The sequence below is a fragment of the Excalfactoria chinensis genome, chromosome 3 (assembly GCF_039878825.1).
Source record: "Excalfactoria chinensis isolate bCotChi1 chromosome 3, bCotChi1.hap2, whole genome shotgun sequence".
Taxonomy (NCBI): domain Eukaryota; kingdom Metazoa; phylum Chordata; class Aves; order Galliformes; family Phasianidae; genus Excalfactoria; species Excalfactoria chinensis.
The window spans coordinates 61,777,342-61,794,504 of NC_092827.1; the positions used below are offsets into that span (position 1 = coordinate 61,777,342).

Consider the following 17,163-nt stretch of genomic DNA (forward strand, 5'->3'; position numbering starts at 1 on the left):
CATAAAATGTGTTTTGGATTGAAGCAAGCATGAGAAGTTATAGTAGCTTTGCTTGGAATGAGAATCGGGCTCCTGAGCATGATCACACACTTTGGTCCTCTCCTTATACACAAACTTAGGGGTGCTTTAAAGCTTCCTGAGGTTTTTTGTGAAAGCATCACAAGCACCAAGAATAATAATCAAATTGAAAGGCAGCCAGAAAGACTTCGTGTATGGTTCATGTCAGTACACAGCTGAAGATCTCTTCAATTTTACACTGAGCCAAAGTTATGGAGCAGGACCTTTGCATTTAAGTCCAATAGCGCATCACAGTTTGACCACTCCAAGCAGGAACTGACACAGTGGAGTTAATAACTTATCAACTTTGTGTATCTTACTTTAAAACAAATAATTTCATATGATGAGTGATTAACCTGATTAAAAAGCTTTGTTTATGAGGTAGCACACACTGCTACCATAGTACTGAAAGTCTCAACTACTGCATCTGTGCAAAAACAATTAGACAGCAGAATACTTTTGGTGGAACCTGAAACAATCAGCCACCAAAACAGTTAACAGCAAAAACGACGATACGAGTGGCAGTTCTGTGTCAACATGCTCTTTATGCAACTTTTTCTTTTCTTTTTTTTTTTCCTGATTTCTGAAAGAACTCTGTAAATGCTGGCAAGCGATGTGAAAATTGCTGCACATTAGTCTGCTAAACTTATTCCTGACTAAAAGTTTCATTAAACTCAAAACCAAAAACGCTGGGTTTTATTATGTAATGCAGTTCTACATAATGGGTACCTAGGAGTTAAAATACTGCGTTTATCAAGAATTCACCAACTTCTTTGGAAAAGCAGATGTGGCGGCATGTATTTTACAGAACATAACTGAATGGCAATGGTTTCCTTCCAGACACTAAAATGGTACACAATATAGCGCTTATTTTTTTGGAATGTATTCTTAATTGAAAAACACTTATTTTTAAACCATTCTTTTAGCAAAACATGCACACAAGCAGGCTTTAAAATATACTGCACAGCTTAGATACTTTTCACATCTGTCCTGTTCTGTTTTTCTTTTTATTAAAAAAATAATAATAATAAAAGTTAGCATTAGATATTCTCAGGATTCAGGTCTTGCATTTCTTACCTTACACAGCTTCTGGTAACGTGGAGAAGAAACTGCCATCCTTTGTAAACGATGCAACAACACCACAACTTTCTGCAGAGATGTTCTCACCACAGCCATCATTTTAAGTTTGCCACACTTCTGAAGACACCTCAGAATTTGCATTATAAATGAAGAGCAACTATCATTTCCTCCCGGTCACTGGACAATGATTTGCCAGCTTTCTGAGCATGCTCTCTTCCAAGATTGCTTTTGAGAGCTACAGGCTTTACAGGCATCAAAGGCAAAGCAGGCTGAAATAACATAAGTTTTTCTCTCTCAAAATAACACCAAGAAAAAAAATGCAAAAAAATATATATCTCCACAGATTTGTCTAACCAGTATTGTTCAGCTCTGCCTGTGCAGAGAGTAAATGAAGTTGTTGAGCAGACGAGTATCTGCTACCATTCAAGAGTATACTAAATAGCCAGGCAAGATTATTAATTTAAGCATAAAAGCTGCAGAAACAAGAAAAAAAATCCTTCGGGAAGACAGCTCCAGTGTGTCACTACGGATGCTCTCCTTCAGTAGCTGCTTTCAATCGGCAGACTGAGCTTTTGCTCCCTCACTCTGGCAAAGGATGCTCTCGCTCTCAGACTGAACGCAGCTCTGGCAGAGCTGTAGTGAGTGAATAACAGACTGTGTTATAAATCTTCAGAGAGAAGCAGAGGGATACCTGCTCTAATTGTATTATCTACATACTAAAGACTAATAAATCACACGGGCGCTTCTCAAAATTAGATTATCAAATACAAAAGGAAAAACTACGGGGGGGAAACCTCTCTGCTACAAAAACTCCGAGCTAATTTAGTCAAAGTGATCTCAAAGGATTCTCGCTCACAACAGAAAGTAGGAAACGGCTCCTAAAAAACACTCCTATTTAAGTCTTTCCCTGAATGACTTACTAGGATAAGAAGCAGGGGTTTGGGCAAAGTGAAAGTATACAGTTGTGCCACCACTCCTTTCCTAGACATCACTGAATCCAAAGAGTTAACACCATTTTGATGTTTTTCCCATGACAAAGCAGAATTATTTAAGTCATCTAAGGATAACAGTAGGACATTTAAAACCATGGAAGTGTTTAGCTACCAGCAAGGCACTCTCAATGCAATACAGCCAACCTACCACTAGGTATGGCAGTGCTGCATTACCAGAGACAGCTATTTCTCCTTTCTTCCAAAGGTGATATGTTCAACCTAGTTCGATCTGTATTACAGGGGCTGCTGTAACAAAACATTCAGAGAGGCCATCATCAACAGTACAGGTGGCAGAAGAAGGAGTAAACAGCAGATGACTGTCTCAACACAGATCAGATATTTTCATGTCAGGGAAAACTGATATCGCCTTCTCAAGTCCATCTAAAAAAGTATAATTCCATCAGGAATGAAGTTTTCATCAAAATTGATTAGGTGTATTGACATAACCTCTGCCAAACAAGATCCAAATAGGCAAATAAAGGAAATATCAAGTCTGATACACATTCTAAAATAAACCAAAAAATTCAGTTAATGAAAATGTCTTCTCCCAAGAAAGTTATGCCAACAGGTATCAAGAAAAACAGGAAGTTATTATGTGCATTCTCAGCCTGGGCTTTTGATCATCTTTCCTTTCTCTTGAGGAAAGAAAGACCAGAGAACTACAGAATGAGAAACACTAAAAACTCTGAAAATAAAATATTACTATTTTTGACAACATAGATCACTTTGCAGAACATGTAAAGCACTATTTTCATGAGAAGAACTGCACATATTACACAATACAAAATACATGATAATTCTTATCTTCAGCTTCAGTTAAATAATGTAAATCTAAACGTATCCTAAATGTAATTCTGATCTAAATGTAATTCCCCTTCTAAGTTAAATGCTTCTATTTAACATTACCGTAAAATCAGAGCATATGAAATTTCAAAGTATATCACATTTCTATCTAGATTTGGAATCTGAAGACCCTACTAACAAGTGATCAGATTATTTAGTGTATATGTTACCATATGAACATATGCACACATTTCAAGCACATCACTGAGGACGGTACAGAGGCACCAGCTAAAGTCAGCATTAACTCTGACAAGTTCATATGATCCTGGATACTTTACAGTTTAGATGCTGGTGATTTATATGCTGGCATGCTGCTTCCTAGGCATTCTGCAGCTATGAGGATGAGTGCCAGGCACAGGTTCTTCATACAGGCTAGACTGAAAAACTGTTCCCATCCCATATTTAGAAATCTTACTACCTGTACCCTCCACCTCAAATTCAGCTTTTTTTCCATCATTTCCACCACACAGTTAAACTATTCCCCCCTGTACTGTCTTGCTTCTGGCTTACATCTACTCTTCTCTACTACCACAAGTAAAGCTCCAGCTCCAGCCTAGTATCATTATTTGATAACACTGTCAATAAATATATATTTTTTGAAGTAATATAAGCAGCAGGACAGGTCCAGAAACATTGAAACATTCAGAAATAAGCATGCAGGAGCTCAAACCTCTTCTACATAAAACAATGTCCGAAGCTTATATTTACCCTCTTCTTACAGTTTTGCTTTCTTTTTTTCCTTGCCAGCTAATATACAAGCTTGACTCTAAAGATGAGACCAAACACAGTCCATTTACAATCAAACAAGACAAAGTCATTCTGAACACTTCTACATCTGTAGGCAGAGGTCTTCAGTCCTGCTGCCCCAGAGTTAATTCTGTTTCTTAGTTCATTTTCTGCACCTTGCTTTGAATTAGGTTTAAACCTTTTTCAGGTGGCTACTAAACACATTGGATACAATGATTGACACAGACTGGGGTGTTCCAGCCGCAACCTGAAAGGAAAGCCTTTTGCTACATTTTTATCATGGCAAAATGAAATAAACCAACACTATAGCTGCAAACTTCAATGCTTTAAAAAATAAAAAATAAAATAAAAATAAAAAATCCCTACTCTCTGCCTTGGTTCTCAGTGGTTATGGTTATAAGCCAGGACAAAGGATGCGATAAAGAGCTCAATGTAGACCTCCCTACAAAGCTAGAAGTTGTGCCCAGCAGTTCTCCCTTCACATAGCATTTCTCTACCAGTTTTAACCAGACTGAAGAACAATGAAAAAGCAACAATCTTCCCTTACCAAGATGCCTCACAACAGCATATAGCCCACAATGGTAAACTGCAAAATAAGCTTTGTCTGGATATCAGAGGAACACATCTCTACAGATGAGTTACCTGACCATAATCACAGAAACATCATTGACTGACATGTCATCGTCCACAGGCACAAACAACCACAATATATCATTCTTTTCCTCATAATCACAGTCAGTAATTTGTTATCAGATAATTCAAATTGCCTTGTTTCATTTAAATTCAACATAGATATGTTCAGATTAGAGTCCTACTGATAGCAGAATCTTGCTGGCCAAACACCATGAATTAAGACAACAGAATATACGACTCCAAGCACAGGATTTGAGAGCTGATGTAACCTCTCAGCTTTATGCATATCAAAATAACTACACTAAAATAGATAAATTAATTGAAGGAAAAAAACATATTACAAGATTCAGGAGAATTATGACACATGAAAGCATTCAAATCTGTTAAACAGGACAACAAAGAAAATGCATGCAACATAGAAATACAAAATACAGTGATGATCAGCTTTTTCCTGCCATAGGCCCAAATGCATTAATTTTAAGAAACAGTCCCATTTTCCCATCAATACACTGAATCCTTAAAGAAGACTGAACCCAGGTTCTGTCCCTCCTTCCTACTCTTCCTGAATACAGCCAACAAACAGGTTTAAGAGCACTAAGTGATGCAGATGTTCACAAAAAACACATTTCAAACCTTAGGGAATAGACCTGCTTCTTTCCACACTTGACTTCTAATTTAGTGTTTTTAAATACATTCCAATAGGCTGTACACCTCCACTTGGTGAAGCCAGATTTTCTTTATAATATTTGCCACCAAGAGAAAGCACAATAACCAGCAGCTTCTCACCTGCATCTGTTTTCTGAGTTCCCTTACGCAGGCACTGTCCTGACCCGTGTTCTCACGCCAAGCAGCATCTGCAAGAACATTAACTGTCGTCTCTGCCTCTTGGAGCCACTTGAGGAAGCTTTCCAGATCCTTGCATGAGGTCTGAACTGTCTTCAGCTCTGTCTCCAAGATATTCTGCCTATCAACAGCTCTGAAAACAAGACAGCAAGTGTCAGAATATTCCTTCAGTATTACACACATTATAATGAAACTTCTAAAAGACAATCTGAAACTTCTCTTTATTAAGAAACTATACATCTGTATCTTTGATTATGATATTTTTAGTTATCAACAGATGTTTCAAAACTTACGTATTTCACAGTGCTTTTAAAGAATGCATATGGAAGAATCAGAGGTATCTCCTTTTTGAGTATTATCATCACAGGCTTATGCTACTCCTAATGGTAGAGATTATTCCCATAGGTGAAATGTGTGAATGCTTCTCTTCAACAAAAACAAAGAAGTGCAAAAAGTCAAATACCTGATTTCTTTCTGTTAAAAGACAAGGCTGTGGGCTCTATCACTCAGAGTAATACATTACAGTCAGCTCAAACATGTTTAAAGAAAAGACAACTGGCAGGATCAGAATATAGTCCAGATTTTGAATCAATCAAAAGCAACTGAAGGTTTTGTTAATAACAATTTTTTTTTAAAGATGCAAGGAACTGATACAAAACCTTGACATTAGCTTACTGGTACCCAACTTGAACAGATCTCCTGAGAGTAGATCAGATCACACTGCTGGAATCTGAACTGTTTCCTTGTCATTGAAACAAAACTCATATTGAAAACTGTGACAGTCAACAACTTCGAAGTTATGATTAACAAAGTTAATTAAGGTGTGAGAAGTTGTTTTAAAGCAGGCATTCCAGTTTTCCAGCAGATCAGAAAAGCCAGATGCAAGAAAATATTACTTTCCTTCAAGGGCACTAAGAGCATCTGACACAACCTCGACTTTGCCAGGCTCACATTCCCAAATACCAGAATAAACAACAGAATTTTCTAGAAAAACCCTCAGTAAGACGGAGTTACAACCCTAATGTTTGGAGGATAGAGCTTACATCACTTGTTAATAATTGCTTTATTCAAAATGAGTTCCTATGGATCGTTTCTGACTTTGTGCCTCCCCAAGTTTTGTCTACTGGCAAATGAGTAACATGATAAGAAGCCTTCACCTGGACATAAAGCTTTGGCATGATTCACCTCTTCTCAAAAAAGAAAAAAAAAAAAAAGAAGAAATAGCGTGCTAGGGATGACTAAATGTTTGACCAGCATATAGTCAAGAAAAAATAACAAGCATCAGCTCAAAAATTAGAGCACACCAAGGAACTGTGAGGAAAAACGTAAAGTAAAACCACTTATGAGCTCTGACTTCAAATGCTTCTCACTCTGCAGGGATTTTCTTCCCTAGCAGGGGGTTAAGGCCAAAGGTGGAAGAACAAGAGCGACAACAAGAAGAACAGACTAATAATAAAGGTGACCTTCAAAGAAAGAGAAAAGCCCTAGAGGATAAAACACTAAGTGACCCAGATCTCTAAGCTTAAGTACCGATGTACTAGATGGGAACTGAGACAATTTGAACTTTGGAGCTAATAAGATTCATTGAAGAATGTAATCTTCAGCCCAAAGTTCTAATTTCTCAAACTTTCTGCTTGGTTGAAATTAAAGTGAAGAATGAAATCCTATTACGGTAACATTGCTGTCATGATATTTGAATTAAAGCTGAAAATCATTCCTTGCACTAACCATACCATCCGGAGGCATAAATTAACAGATTTACAATTAATATTCTAAGACTACATGGCAGCTTTTAATGATGACCTATACAGCAGTAGTGAACAACTGTCTTACAGAGAAGACCCAAATATTTTCATTTCACTCCAGTACTCTAGTAAAGGCTTCAAACGTAAAAGAGAAGTTCATTGAGAATTCTGCATTGGAGATTAGCTGATTCTCCACACACAAAAAAGAGATCCAGATTCTCAAAGAACTCTAATATGATTGGAACAGTCTCAGACAGTCATTCCAATAGGCAAGAACTAAATGTAAAGAGAAACCACAGAATCCCATAGAGCTGCAACTAGCTTCATTTAACTCAGTGGTAGTGGAGAATGTTTAAGCAGATTCTATCTGCACTGTCCAAGAAAAACACAGTTATACCTGTAGTATTTAAGCTGTTGTGGTGCTGTTCCAGATCTCCATTCCACACAATTTTCTTTTACAATAAAAACATACAGTGTGGGTAAGTGTGTGATCAAAAGAAAATAAGGGAAGAACACCTGAGACAGTTTAGATGGCAACTACAGTCTAATACTCAAGCAGCAGAATGACACAGAACCACTACAGTTTCATCCTGAAATAAAAATAAATAGCCACTGGACAGAATAGTCAATTTAAACAATGTCAAGGTGAGCAAGCTTCAGCCTCTTAATGCCACTATTTTTCCTTCAGCTTTGTGTTTCATGACAAGCCTTCCTGATAGCACTATTGAGGACATCCAGGACTGATTATTCCAGATAATGCTAAGAAGGACCCCCCTCTGCAACCTCCAGGCATAGCTATAGCCAGAGATGGTTATTTTAAAGCGTTATGCCATAAATACAGCTCTGTGCTTATAGAAGCCATAGGACAAGCATGCTGCAGGCATAGTCTTTGTCTGTCCTGAGATCTGTCATATTAAGCCACCCTCAGTGCTCAAGGTTCACTAGTATTCTTGTTTATTGCATTTAAATGCAAAGATAAAAACTTTCATTCCCCTGAAAAGGTGCTTTTATTGCACACTGTCCACTTTTAATTCTGCTCTGCTCCGCAGTGAGCAGCTCCATGCTCTGGCTACCCACTGGTTTCCCTAGCTCTCCTGTACATTCTGCCACTAGTTAAGAAACAAAACAGATGTTCATCTTTGTAAGGCTGCAGCATAGCAGCCCCACTGATAACTGTGGAGCTTCAGTCACACACAACAGAACACAAGGTGCTAACTACTCCATACTTCAAGCAGATTCAAAAATAATTAGAGGCTTCCAGTCAGAAGTTCTTCTTTCTGGTCACCCGCTCTGACACAGATGGGTAGTTTTATGCTAGCTCTAGACAAAACTGCAAAGTCTGAATTTGAATGAGGCTACTATAGAGCTGGCATCTACAGGTACTGCTAATCTAACAAGGAGCAATCTTGCCAACCTCTAGTAGCATCTCTATTCCCAGAAATCATCATGACCAGTTCAAATGAAGTTAACAGCATCTTTGGAAAAGATACTAGTTTACTCTGAGGAAGGGCAGGAGGAACACGCTGCAGACTGTGTTCAAATGAATGGTCACGATGGGTCATTTGAAAAGGTGACCTCATCACTATAACCTAGTTCAGAAAGTAAAAAGCCATGGAAGTTTTGTCATATGCTTGAAGTCTTTCCTTTCCCTTTGTCTTCTGGACATTGTAAGCGAAGAATCATGAAAAGAAGATGCCCACATTAGATCAATTATGAAATATTTTAGTTGTTTGAAAACCCTACCTTAGATGTCTCTAAAACATTCAGAGATCAACAAGTTTTTATTTTCTCTCAAATGATCACATAGAATGAGCCATATAAAGCTTTGTCTGTCCTTTATCTCATCTCTCAGCGGAAATAATGAGGAAAGGAATTGTGTAAAACTCTGTGTCATCAAAAGCAGAAAACTACAAAGACATCATTTCCCTCCAAGGAAGGATAACAAGACATTACATTCTTCTTCCTTAATTACCTGTGAAACCAACTGTTTACCACTGTAAAGTTCTCTTCCTCTCATTCCCCAGGACATATCATTCAACTGTAGTAGCTTTACTATGAAAGATTTGTTCTCAATTAGCTCACATATCTTTTCTTTTTTTTTTAAATAAGCAGCTTCCCTTTTTGTGTGCACCTACATGCATGCATACATACAGATTTTGGTTCTCATTTACCCCATTCCCACACACATAGGATCAGCTCTCCCTTCTGTCCTTCTAATCACAAAGTCTATTAAAGTTGCTGGCATTGAGTCAGACATTAGGCTAATAATAATTACTGATAAAATGCTATAGACTGTTTGAAGCAATTACATTACTTTGCACGCACAAAAAAATATTAAACATAGGAAAACACATGCAATCATATTTCAACATTTGGTCTGCAAATGATGAATAGGACAAATACAAAGAAGCTTTAAATCTCAGTTCCTGTAGATCAAATGCTTTCTAGATGTGAATGTCAGACACACTGCATTCAGAAACTTCACAGCCCCATTCAGGAAAAGTTTCCTTTAGATGAAAGGCCTTAAATAAATTAAAACATTGGAAAGCAGAGCTGAATTTTTTCAGCCTTATGAAAAGGAAGCACAGTAGCAAACTACATATATACAGAGCTTAGTAACAACACAGAACAGGAAGAATTGCTCAAAGACCTTTAGAGAAAAAACAGCCACAAGCAGAGTGGAGAGCAAACACGACAGCAGTATATTTTTATTTTAACCCTTATTACTATCATTTTTGAACAAAGAATTGGAAGTCATTCAGAAGTCTTCCATAGTAAACTGTGTGAATTTCCATCATCAAAATTCAGCTTCACTGCCACTGATTAAACCACTAAAGCACAGCCAAATGCTGCAGTAAAGTTAAGCCTGCAGAGAAGGGACCGAAATAGGTGTAAGGGATAAACATGACAAGTTTAAAACAAGAAAGGTATATAGTGAAACCTTGTAACTAATTACCTTTGGTTCAGATTAACCCAGCAAGTGTTCATTTGGTCAGTGGTTTCCTTCACTCTCCTTGTATCATCATCACGATACTCTCGAAGAAGTTTATTAGAAAGATCATTGAATGCAGCTACTGTGATGTCTCCTCTATGCAAATCATGTACTAACAGCTAAAAAGGAATTTCAGAATGAGACATCAGGGCAAAATCAACATCAGACTGCTTTTCGTATTATGCAATTATCATCATAAAACCCTCTTTTATGCTTAAAAAAGCACAAATGTGCCTAATTCTTTTATGGAATAAAGTTCTATTTAAAAGGAAAACCTCAGATTATAAGCATCCTGACAATGAACCAAAATTAAAGTGAGAAAAATGATATTGTTAAAGCTAAAGCCACCAAGACCTAGAAAAACTCTCCTATATGTTTTACTGGCAACAGAAGTAAAAACAGTTTTAGCTTTTAGCAATGTGAGCAATGTGAACAAATTTAAGATATGCTAACAGCAATACAGCTGGCGCGTTATAATGTACTTAGAGTTTTGAATAAAATACAAAATAAAATATACATATTTTATTTATTAATCAGTTGTATCTTTTTTATCTCCATACCCAATGTTTGGACACATGACTATTTTCACTTAAGAAAGCAAAAAGGTAGGCCTAAGAGTCCATTTCTGATTCTCTGCTCATTCAGGAAAGCCAACGAAGAGCAGACGGTTTTACTGCTTACTGAAATAGCTAGGGTCAGCGAGAAATTCTCATTACTAAACTCCCTGCTTCTTTCCGTACCTAGCCACATCCCTACATTGAATGTCTGTGAATGTCTAAGTTCTACACTGATAAGAGCCCCTCCTTAACCATTAGTCTCTTTAGTTCTTACCCTGAGCCTCCTACTGCCTGCCCTTTTTCAAACACCCACCACAAGGGACATCAGATTTACTGATTTATCGCAGCATGTTCACTCTGATACAAAAAGCGACAAAGATCACGTGGAATTGAGGGAAAAATAAGATAAGTGAAACCTGGGATAATTTTAACTAACTTGTTCCATTCTTGGATTTACTATTGTTAATAGATTTCTACGGAATGATACATGCTACATGCTGTGGTTCTATGATTAAATTTTTATCAATACAAGGACTTTTTGCATAGCATCATTTATTGGATTATACTACGCTGAAAAGCCACAGTTATAAAAAGGCACACAAGTATTCACACCACCAGTTTTTCTCTCAAAAGTAATTGTCAAGAAGGCTGATAAAAAAGAAGTAATTTAGAACATAGAGTGCCCAAAATCACAGAACCACCACATCAACCTTACAATTAAATCTTACATTCAGATATCAAACAAATCCAATAGCATTACACAGACCAAGGAGTCAACTGCAAATGGTCTTACCTTGTTATCTGAAATCTGTTTGACAAGCACCTCCTTTGGGGCCTGCTGAAGCATACGCAGACGGATCTCACACTGCTCCATGAGATGCTCCATTTCTTTCCTCTGCTCATCCCACTGTATGCTGTCTGACAGCATGTACTTCAGCTGCTGCTGCCGCACCTCCACACCATGCTGGGTATTATCCCATTGGTTCTTTACTTTTTCCACTGGAGAGGACAATGCAAAAAAAGAAAAAAAACTGTGGCAAGCAATCAAGTAGCCCTAATTATCACTTACTACTCATGACAAGAGGCAATAATGTAACTCATTTTCAAATACACTCACTTCAATATTTTGTATTTTAGTTCCTGAAGTAATTTATATATTCATGCAAGTAAACAAAAAGTCAGGGTTTGACTGCTTCAGTAGATGCCAAAGCAGATCTGCTACCAGCAGAGTTCCCAGGGAGCACCAGAGCAGGGTGAAGGCCGTGCCATAGCAAGTACTTTTGTACTTAAAGCAAACTAAGGTTTACTGACCACCATATGTGCTGAACTCAGTCTAGTAGCACCTGCACTACAGCTATGGCTAAGGTAGGAGCACTAACAATGTGCTTTAGTATTTTCACTCCACCACAGGTTTCTACAGGCTTGTGTAGATTATACAACAGAGAAGTTATTGATCTCACCCCATTTCCTTCAAAATACCACGCTCCTCTCTCAATAGAGTTACTTTAAACAATCAATAAACAAGCTTTAACCTTTAATAAACAAAGAATGAAAAAGAAAACACGACTGAAGACTAGAGCAAAATAATAGCATCAGGGAAAGCAGTAAGTCTGCCTGACAGAAAGAAACCAACAGCATCATACTACTTTCTTTATACTTACAGTCCAATAAAAAAAAAGGTATATTTCTTGAGAGCCTGTTGAGGTAAAAATTGGTCTTCCCTATTACCTGTCTTGACAGTAGCAACGCATTGTATTATTTGAACTAAAGACTGACACTAAAGTTGCTTTAATCTTTCATGAAGTTGCTTTAATCCCTCATGAAGTAAAAAAATGTGTTTAAGCTAAACATCACGTAAGTGAACTTCAACCTTTGCAGGTTGTTTTGTTATTTTGCTTTTTTTGTTTGTTTGTTTTATAAATCTTCTATGGACATCCAAAGTCATTTTGCTTGATCTGCCTGGAAGGATCTCTTATCTTTAAAAATACATTCAATAATAATTCCGTTCAGCTTCACAGAGCTCCCAGACTGTGGCAGTGAAGTGCCTTTGCCAAAGTGACTATAATTTTCTGGCATGACGTAGGTCACTGAATGAATTGAATGAGACCTCAGAAAAAAAACTTCAGTAACCTCAACAGCAAATGTGTACACAAAAGCAAAAACAGCAGGAATGAAAAATGGGTATAACACTGTGTGCTAGCTAATAAAATTTATAGAAAAGTCTCCTATGATTTCAGGCTCTCTCCACAAGGTTGGAAAGAAAAATACCCCTATGAAACAACTATGTACAACAGCAACGGGGTTGAAATTGATGTATTTGATGTTCCTATGCAGATATTATTAATGAATGAATATACCTTGAATTTCTGTTACAGATTTTTCCCTGTGAATGGGCAGGTTAACCTGTTCTCTGTCTGGACTGAAACTTTTATCCACTCAAGAGACCCTAATGCAATTATCTGCTATTGACATATTTCCTTTTCTCTCTTTACTCCCTGACAGATAAATTCTTGAGTGGCCTCAAGTATCTGCCCGTGGGATCAAAAATAGGAAAGAAAACCCGAGTACATGTTGTTTTTAACTTCCTGGGTCTAGGCAGTTACTGCTGCGGACATTCCAGAGAAACTTTGCTTCTGCACTCCTAGCTATTTGAGTAACTGGGCTTCATCTAATGACACTTAGCAAATTTTCTAGCGTATATTCTCCTGAGCGTTTAAGGAATGAGGTGTACAAAGTAGTTCCATTCTTCACTTGAGAAAAGAGCAAACTACTACAAAGCCCTTATAACAGAAATGTCATTTTCTTTACAAATGCAACCTTAACTTTTTTCATGTTTCCTAACAGGTAGCAAAATCTTCACACACAAAGGGTATCTACTGGAAGCTTCATTTGTGGCAACATACACAGCTTCCCTGCTGCCATATTTAGCAAGCACAGCTATCAGGGAACTCAATGTAAGTTTTCAAAATACAATTCCTTTATTCTCTTTCATCTTTTGTGAGGGATACTTTGCAAGTGACCAGATCTCCCCTTACTGACTGACTCCACTGAACTACAACTGCTACCATCCTACTACCAAACTACTTTGCAGAAGAAGATGGCACAATATATCTTTTCACTGTTCCATGGATTATCTTTTCTGCTAACTGCAGTATTTCCTGCTGCATTAATTTTCTAATCTTAGCAACTGGCAAACCCTCAGAAGTTCAAAGAATACAATGTCCCCTGGTTTCTAATTGTGTCAATTGTGCTTTCCTTCTGTAAATACAAGTAAAAGATGTTTTAAAAATATTTAACATATGCACAAATGACTTAAAAGCTCTAATTCTCAGTCAACAATTTCAAAAGTGGGTCTTCCAAAGCAAGATATTCGTGCTTTTCTACCAGCCGTCCAGTGTAATGTAGGATCAACAAAAATAAAAATATATTAGTAGCTCCTTTATATAAATAAATAAAGAGTCTTATGAAATCCTTATCTCTGGATATGTGCCTGTCAAGTAACTCAAGTTTTTCATAAGATACCATAAAATCCCAGCAAAACAGCTGGTCGAGAAAATAAACTGCAATCCTTCTTCCAAGAATTTTCATTAGGCTGCTATAGTGAAACCCACGTTTTCACAATGCCAATATTCAGTTTACTCAAGGAAAACAACTTCAGCTAGGCTAAAAATCAAAGAGTTTAAGAGAAAGAGATGAAGGTTTTACCATCATGGAAACACCATCTTTACAAAACACAGAATGGAGGAACTTACATTTTTCTGTAATCACCGTTCTAATGTCTGAACTGGAAGTTTTATTTTTCAAATTTTGAGCCAATGTAAAAACAGAATCGAGCTGAGGGTGCCGTTGGTCCAAATCTGCCTTTGTTACCTGTTGAGAATTAGGATATGATTTTGAGGTTCAAAAAACAGGATTTACTTAACAATATCTGTATTACTTATACATAAAACGAAACATCTATGTCTCCAGAGACAGATGGTGGCTTCATCACTATTTACAACCCTTGAGCTGTCACAGTATTATAGCAGTGCTTTAAAATGCAAAAGTATTCTGAATTACAAGTGAAAATCCAGATGTGGAGGCTAACCTTCACAAATCACAGTTACCACCAGTCATTGTAAAATATTTTCCAGTATATGTTCTTCTCCCTCCTGTAATTTATTTTCATCTTACCAAGTTCTGATCTTTATATAAACACACATGCAAATGTACACATTTATAGGGAGATGGGTAAAGAAGCTGGAAGAACAGTCAGCATGGATGTAGACAAAGCATGATCGTTCTTTCAACTATGGCTATGTGCTAGAACCCCATATCGTAAGCATTATACAGTTAAAAGAAAGCATTTTCACATTTATTCTATCAAATACCAAATGATGTTAAATGTCCTCAGAAATAGTTCAGCACTTATTAAGCCTGCAGCTTGTACTCGTACTCATGTTAATGGATATCAAGTCAAATGCAATGAACCTTAATGGCAGCATACGTCTCACAAATGCTGCCCTTTGTCATAGCTCAGCATAGCATAAGCTATCAACAGAAAAGTATTTACACCATAACCATTTACATTAAAACCTATAATCACTTTAACATATCTCTGAAAATCAGTTTAGACTAGTTACAACATAACAAAACTCATTAAAAAAAAAATCATTACAAAGTGGATCATGCAGGTTGTCCTCCAATGATGGAGTGCTGAAGGTGCTCCAAAGGCTTCAGCATAAGTTACCTATATATAATCACTAAAGATACCACTTGCAGTTCTTTTCTGTATGCTTTGTCTAAATAAAATAAGTAAATAAATAGCAGTGCCTATCTCACATCTTGCTCATGAAGGGAGACAAGGAATTAAGAGGAAATAGTAGAAGGGAGAATAGCATAATATCAACCAATTTTGAAGTGTAATGTGCAGGTTAAGCATTTACTGTAGCTGTTTTATGTTGGGTGTTTTTGTTTTGTTTTGTTTTTTTAATACATTTTTAGCCTATATGTTTAGTAAAGAAATCACAAACAAACATCACCTCATTTTCCCAACCACCAACCTTCATTAAAATACGTACCTTCATTCTTGCAATAGTCCGGTTGATCTCTTCAGCATTTCCCACGGTGACTATGTTCGACTTGAGCATCTGGTCAATCAATACCAACCATTCAGCCAGCTCAGTTGTAGTTTTATCCAGATCAGCAGGTGCAGAAAGTTCCAAAGTGTGCTGTGTCTGAACAGGAATTTCCAACGAGGAAGCTGCTAGCACCACCTTTTGGACATCTGAAAGAGTTTTGGTGATTTTAAAGAAAAAAAAAAATAAAAATCAAACAAATCATAGCTACGTGTACAGTTTGGGGGGATCAAATGCAAGATCTGCATTTGATGCTTTTTAATCCCAAAAATCTAAGGCACCCAAATGGGATTTTTTGCTTGTTTTGAAGCTATTAGTTATCTCACTGCATGACAAAGAGCCCACAAATCACCCACAATACTATATACATGAGAAACAAAACAAAATGGCATTAGCTTTTAACAGAATGAAGCTAAGCCCTCACTGATCTCTAAGCATAGTAAACAATTATTTCATTTAATGTAAAAATCTGAAATTGCTTTTCTCACTTTTGAGTTACTTGGCAGAAAGATTTCCCCATTCTTAACCCAATTCCCAATATTAGTATCTGATACAAGACCATATTTTTTGACAGCTTCCCTTACAGGGTTCAGAAAAATAACTGACTGGTATACGGGAAAAAACCTGCCTGTGCTCCTACTAATCCAAAAGATGCAGAATGACATTTATAGGACTGCAGAGGATCCGTATGCAGGATAATTAGCTGTAGATAAACATTCTATTGGATCTCTGTTACTAAAAGGCACAAATGCAAAATGCACAAATCTGCTGGGAAACAGTCACAGAAAGAGCCAGTTTAGATATTTTTTCCTGTACCTACAATACCAGCTCCTGATGAGGACACCTAAGCCTTACTGAAACATTCTTTCACTTCAGCACATTTAGGGGAACATAAATGGACAATGTCCAAACCTGAAATGCAGAGCGACTTTTTCCCTAACCAGACATTCCCTCTCTCACTCCTCTGATAACAGGAAGGGAACCCCCCAAGCAGCAGAAAACATTTCCATTTGTCTAAGTATGTAGGGAAGGTTTTCCTTTTTAGACTGCTTTTTTTGACAACAAACAGTATTAAATTCAATATAATTAAGTTCAGTGGAAGGAATGACTACTCACCAGAAGGCTTTGCCTGTGCAACAAGGTGAGACTGTCCAACAAAAGCCTCCAGTTGTCTCACTCTGTCAGGCACTTCTCTGAACACCTACAGCCCAGCAGAGAGGAATAAAAGCAGTGAGTAAATCAACATTAATAGCAAAAGTTAATGTATTAGAGCACATACGATATTTTACATTACATCTGCTATACTGGTAGGCTTCATATTCCAGTAAAGCTTTTCAAAGTATCATTTAAAAACAATAAAAACACCCAAGGTGCCTAGTGTTCGTTTTTCCAAAGCCTTACCTTGATTGTTTACATGTTGTTAGGTTGGCTTTTTTTACTGTCCAGGTATGAGAGTCAAGACTTACTAGGCACACTTTAAAGCAATGCTCGTGATTTGTGGTCACAAAAAACTAAGGCAATACGGAATTAATCTAAAAATTAATTAAAAAAAAATTA

The 17,163-nt window shown here is 37.1% G+C and overlaps 1 protein-coding gene across 3 annotated transcripts in view; it reads right to left on the minus strand.

The window, feature by feature from the left end:
• The window catches only part of UTRN (utrophin), a 340,380-nt gene that overhangs the window by 187,444 nt on the left and 135,773 nt on the right, over positions 1-17,163 (minus strand). For 2 of the 3 annotated variants that reach the window (XM_072330886.1, XM_072330885.1), the window contains 6 exons: positions 16,723-16,807; positions 15,550-15,755; positions 14,242-14,359; positions 11,283-11,488; positions 9,897-10,051; positions 5,139-5,328 (listed from right to left, as the gene is read on the minus strand). In XM_072330886.1, the coding sequence (XP_072186987.1) occupies positions 5,139-5,328; positions 9,897-10,051; positions 11,283-11,488; positions 14,242-14,359; positions 15,550-15,755; positions 16,723-16,807 (960 nt within the window). Of the gene's footprint in view, positions 1-1,134; positions 1,704-5,138; positions 5,329-9,896; positions 10,052-11,282; positions 11,489-14,241; positions 14,360-15,549; positions 15,756-16,722; positions 16,808-17,163 lie in introns of those variants that run through there. The other variant, XM_072330887.1, reaches the window with a different exon arrangement.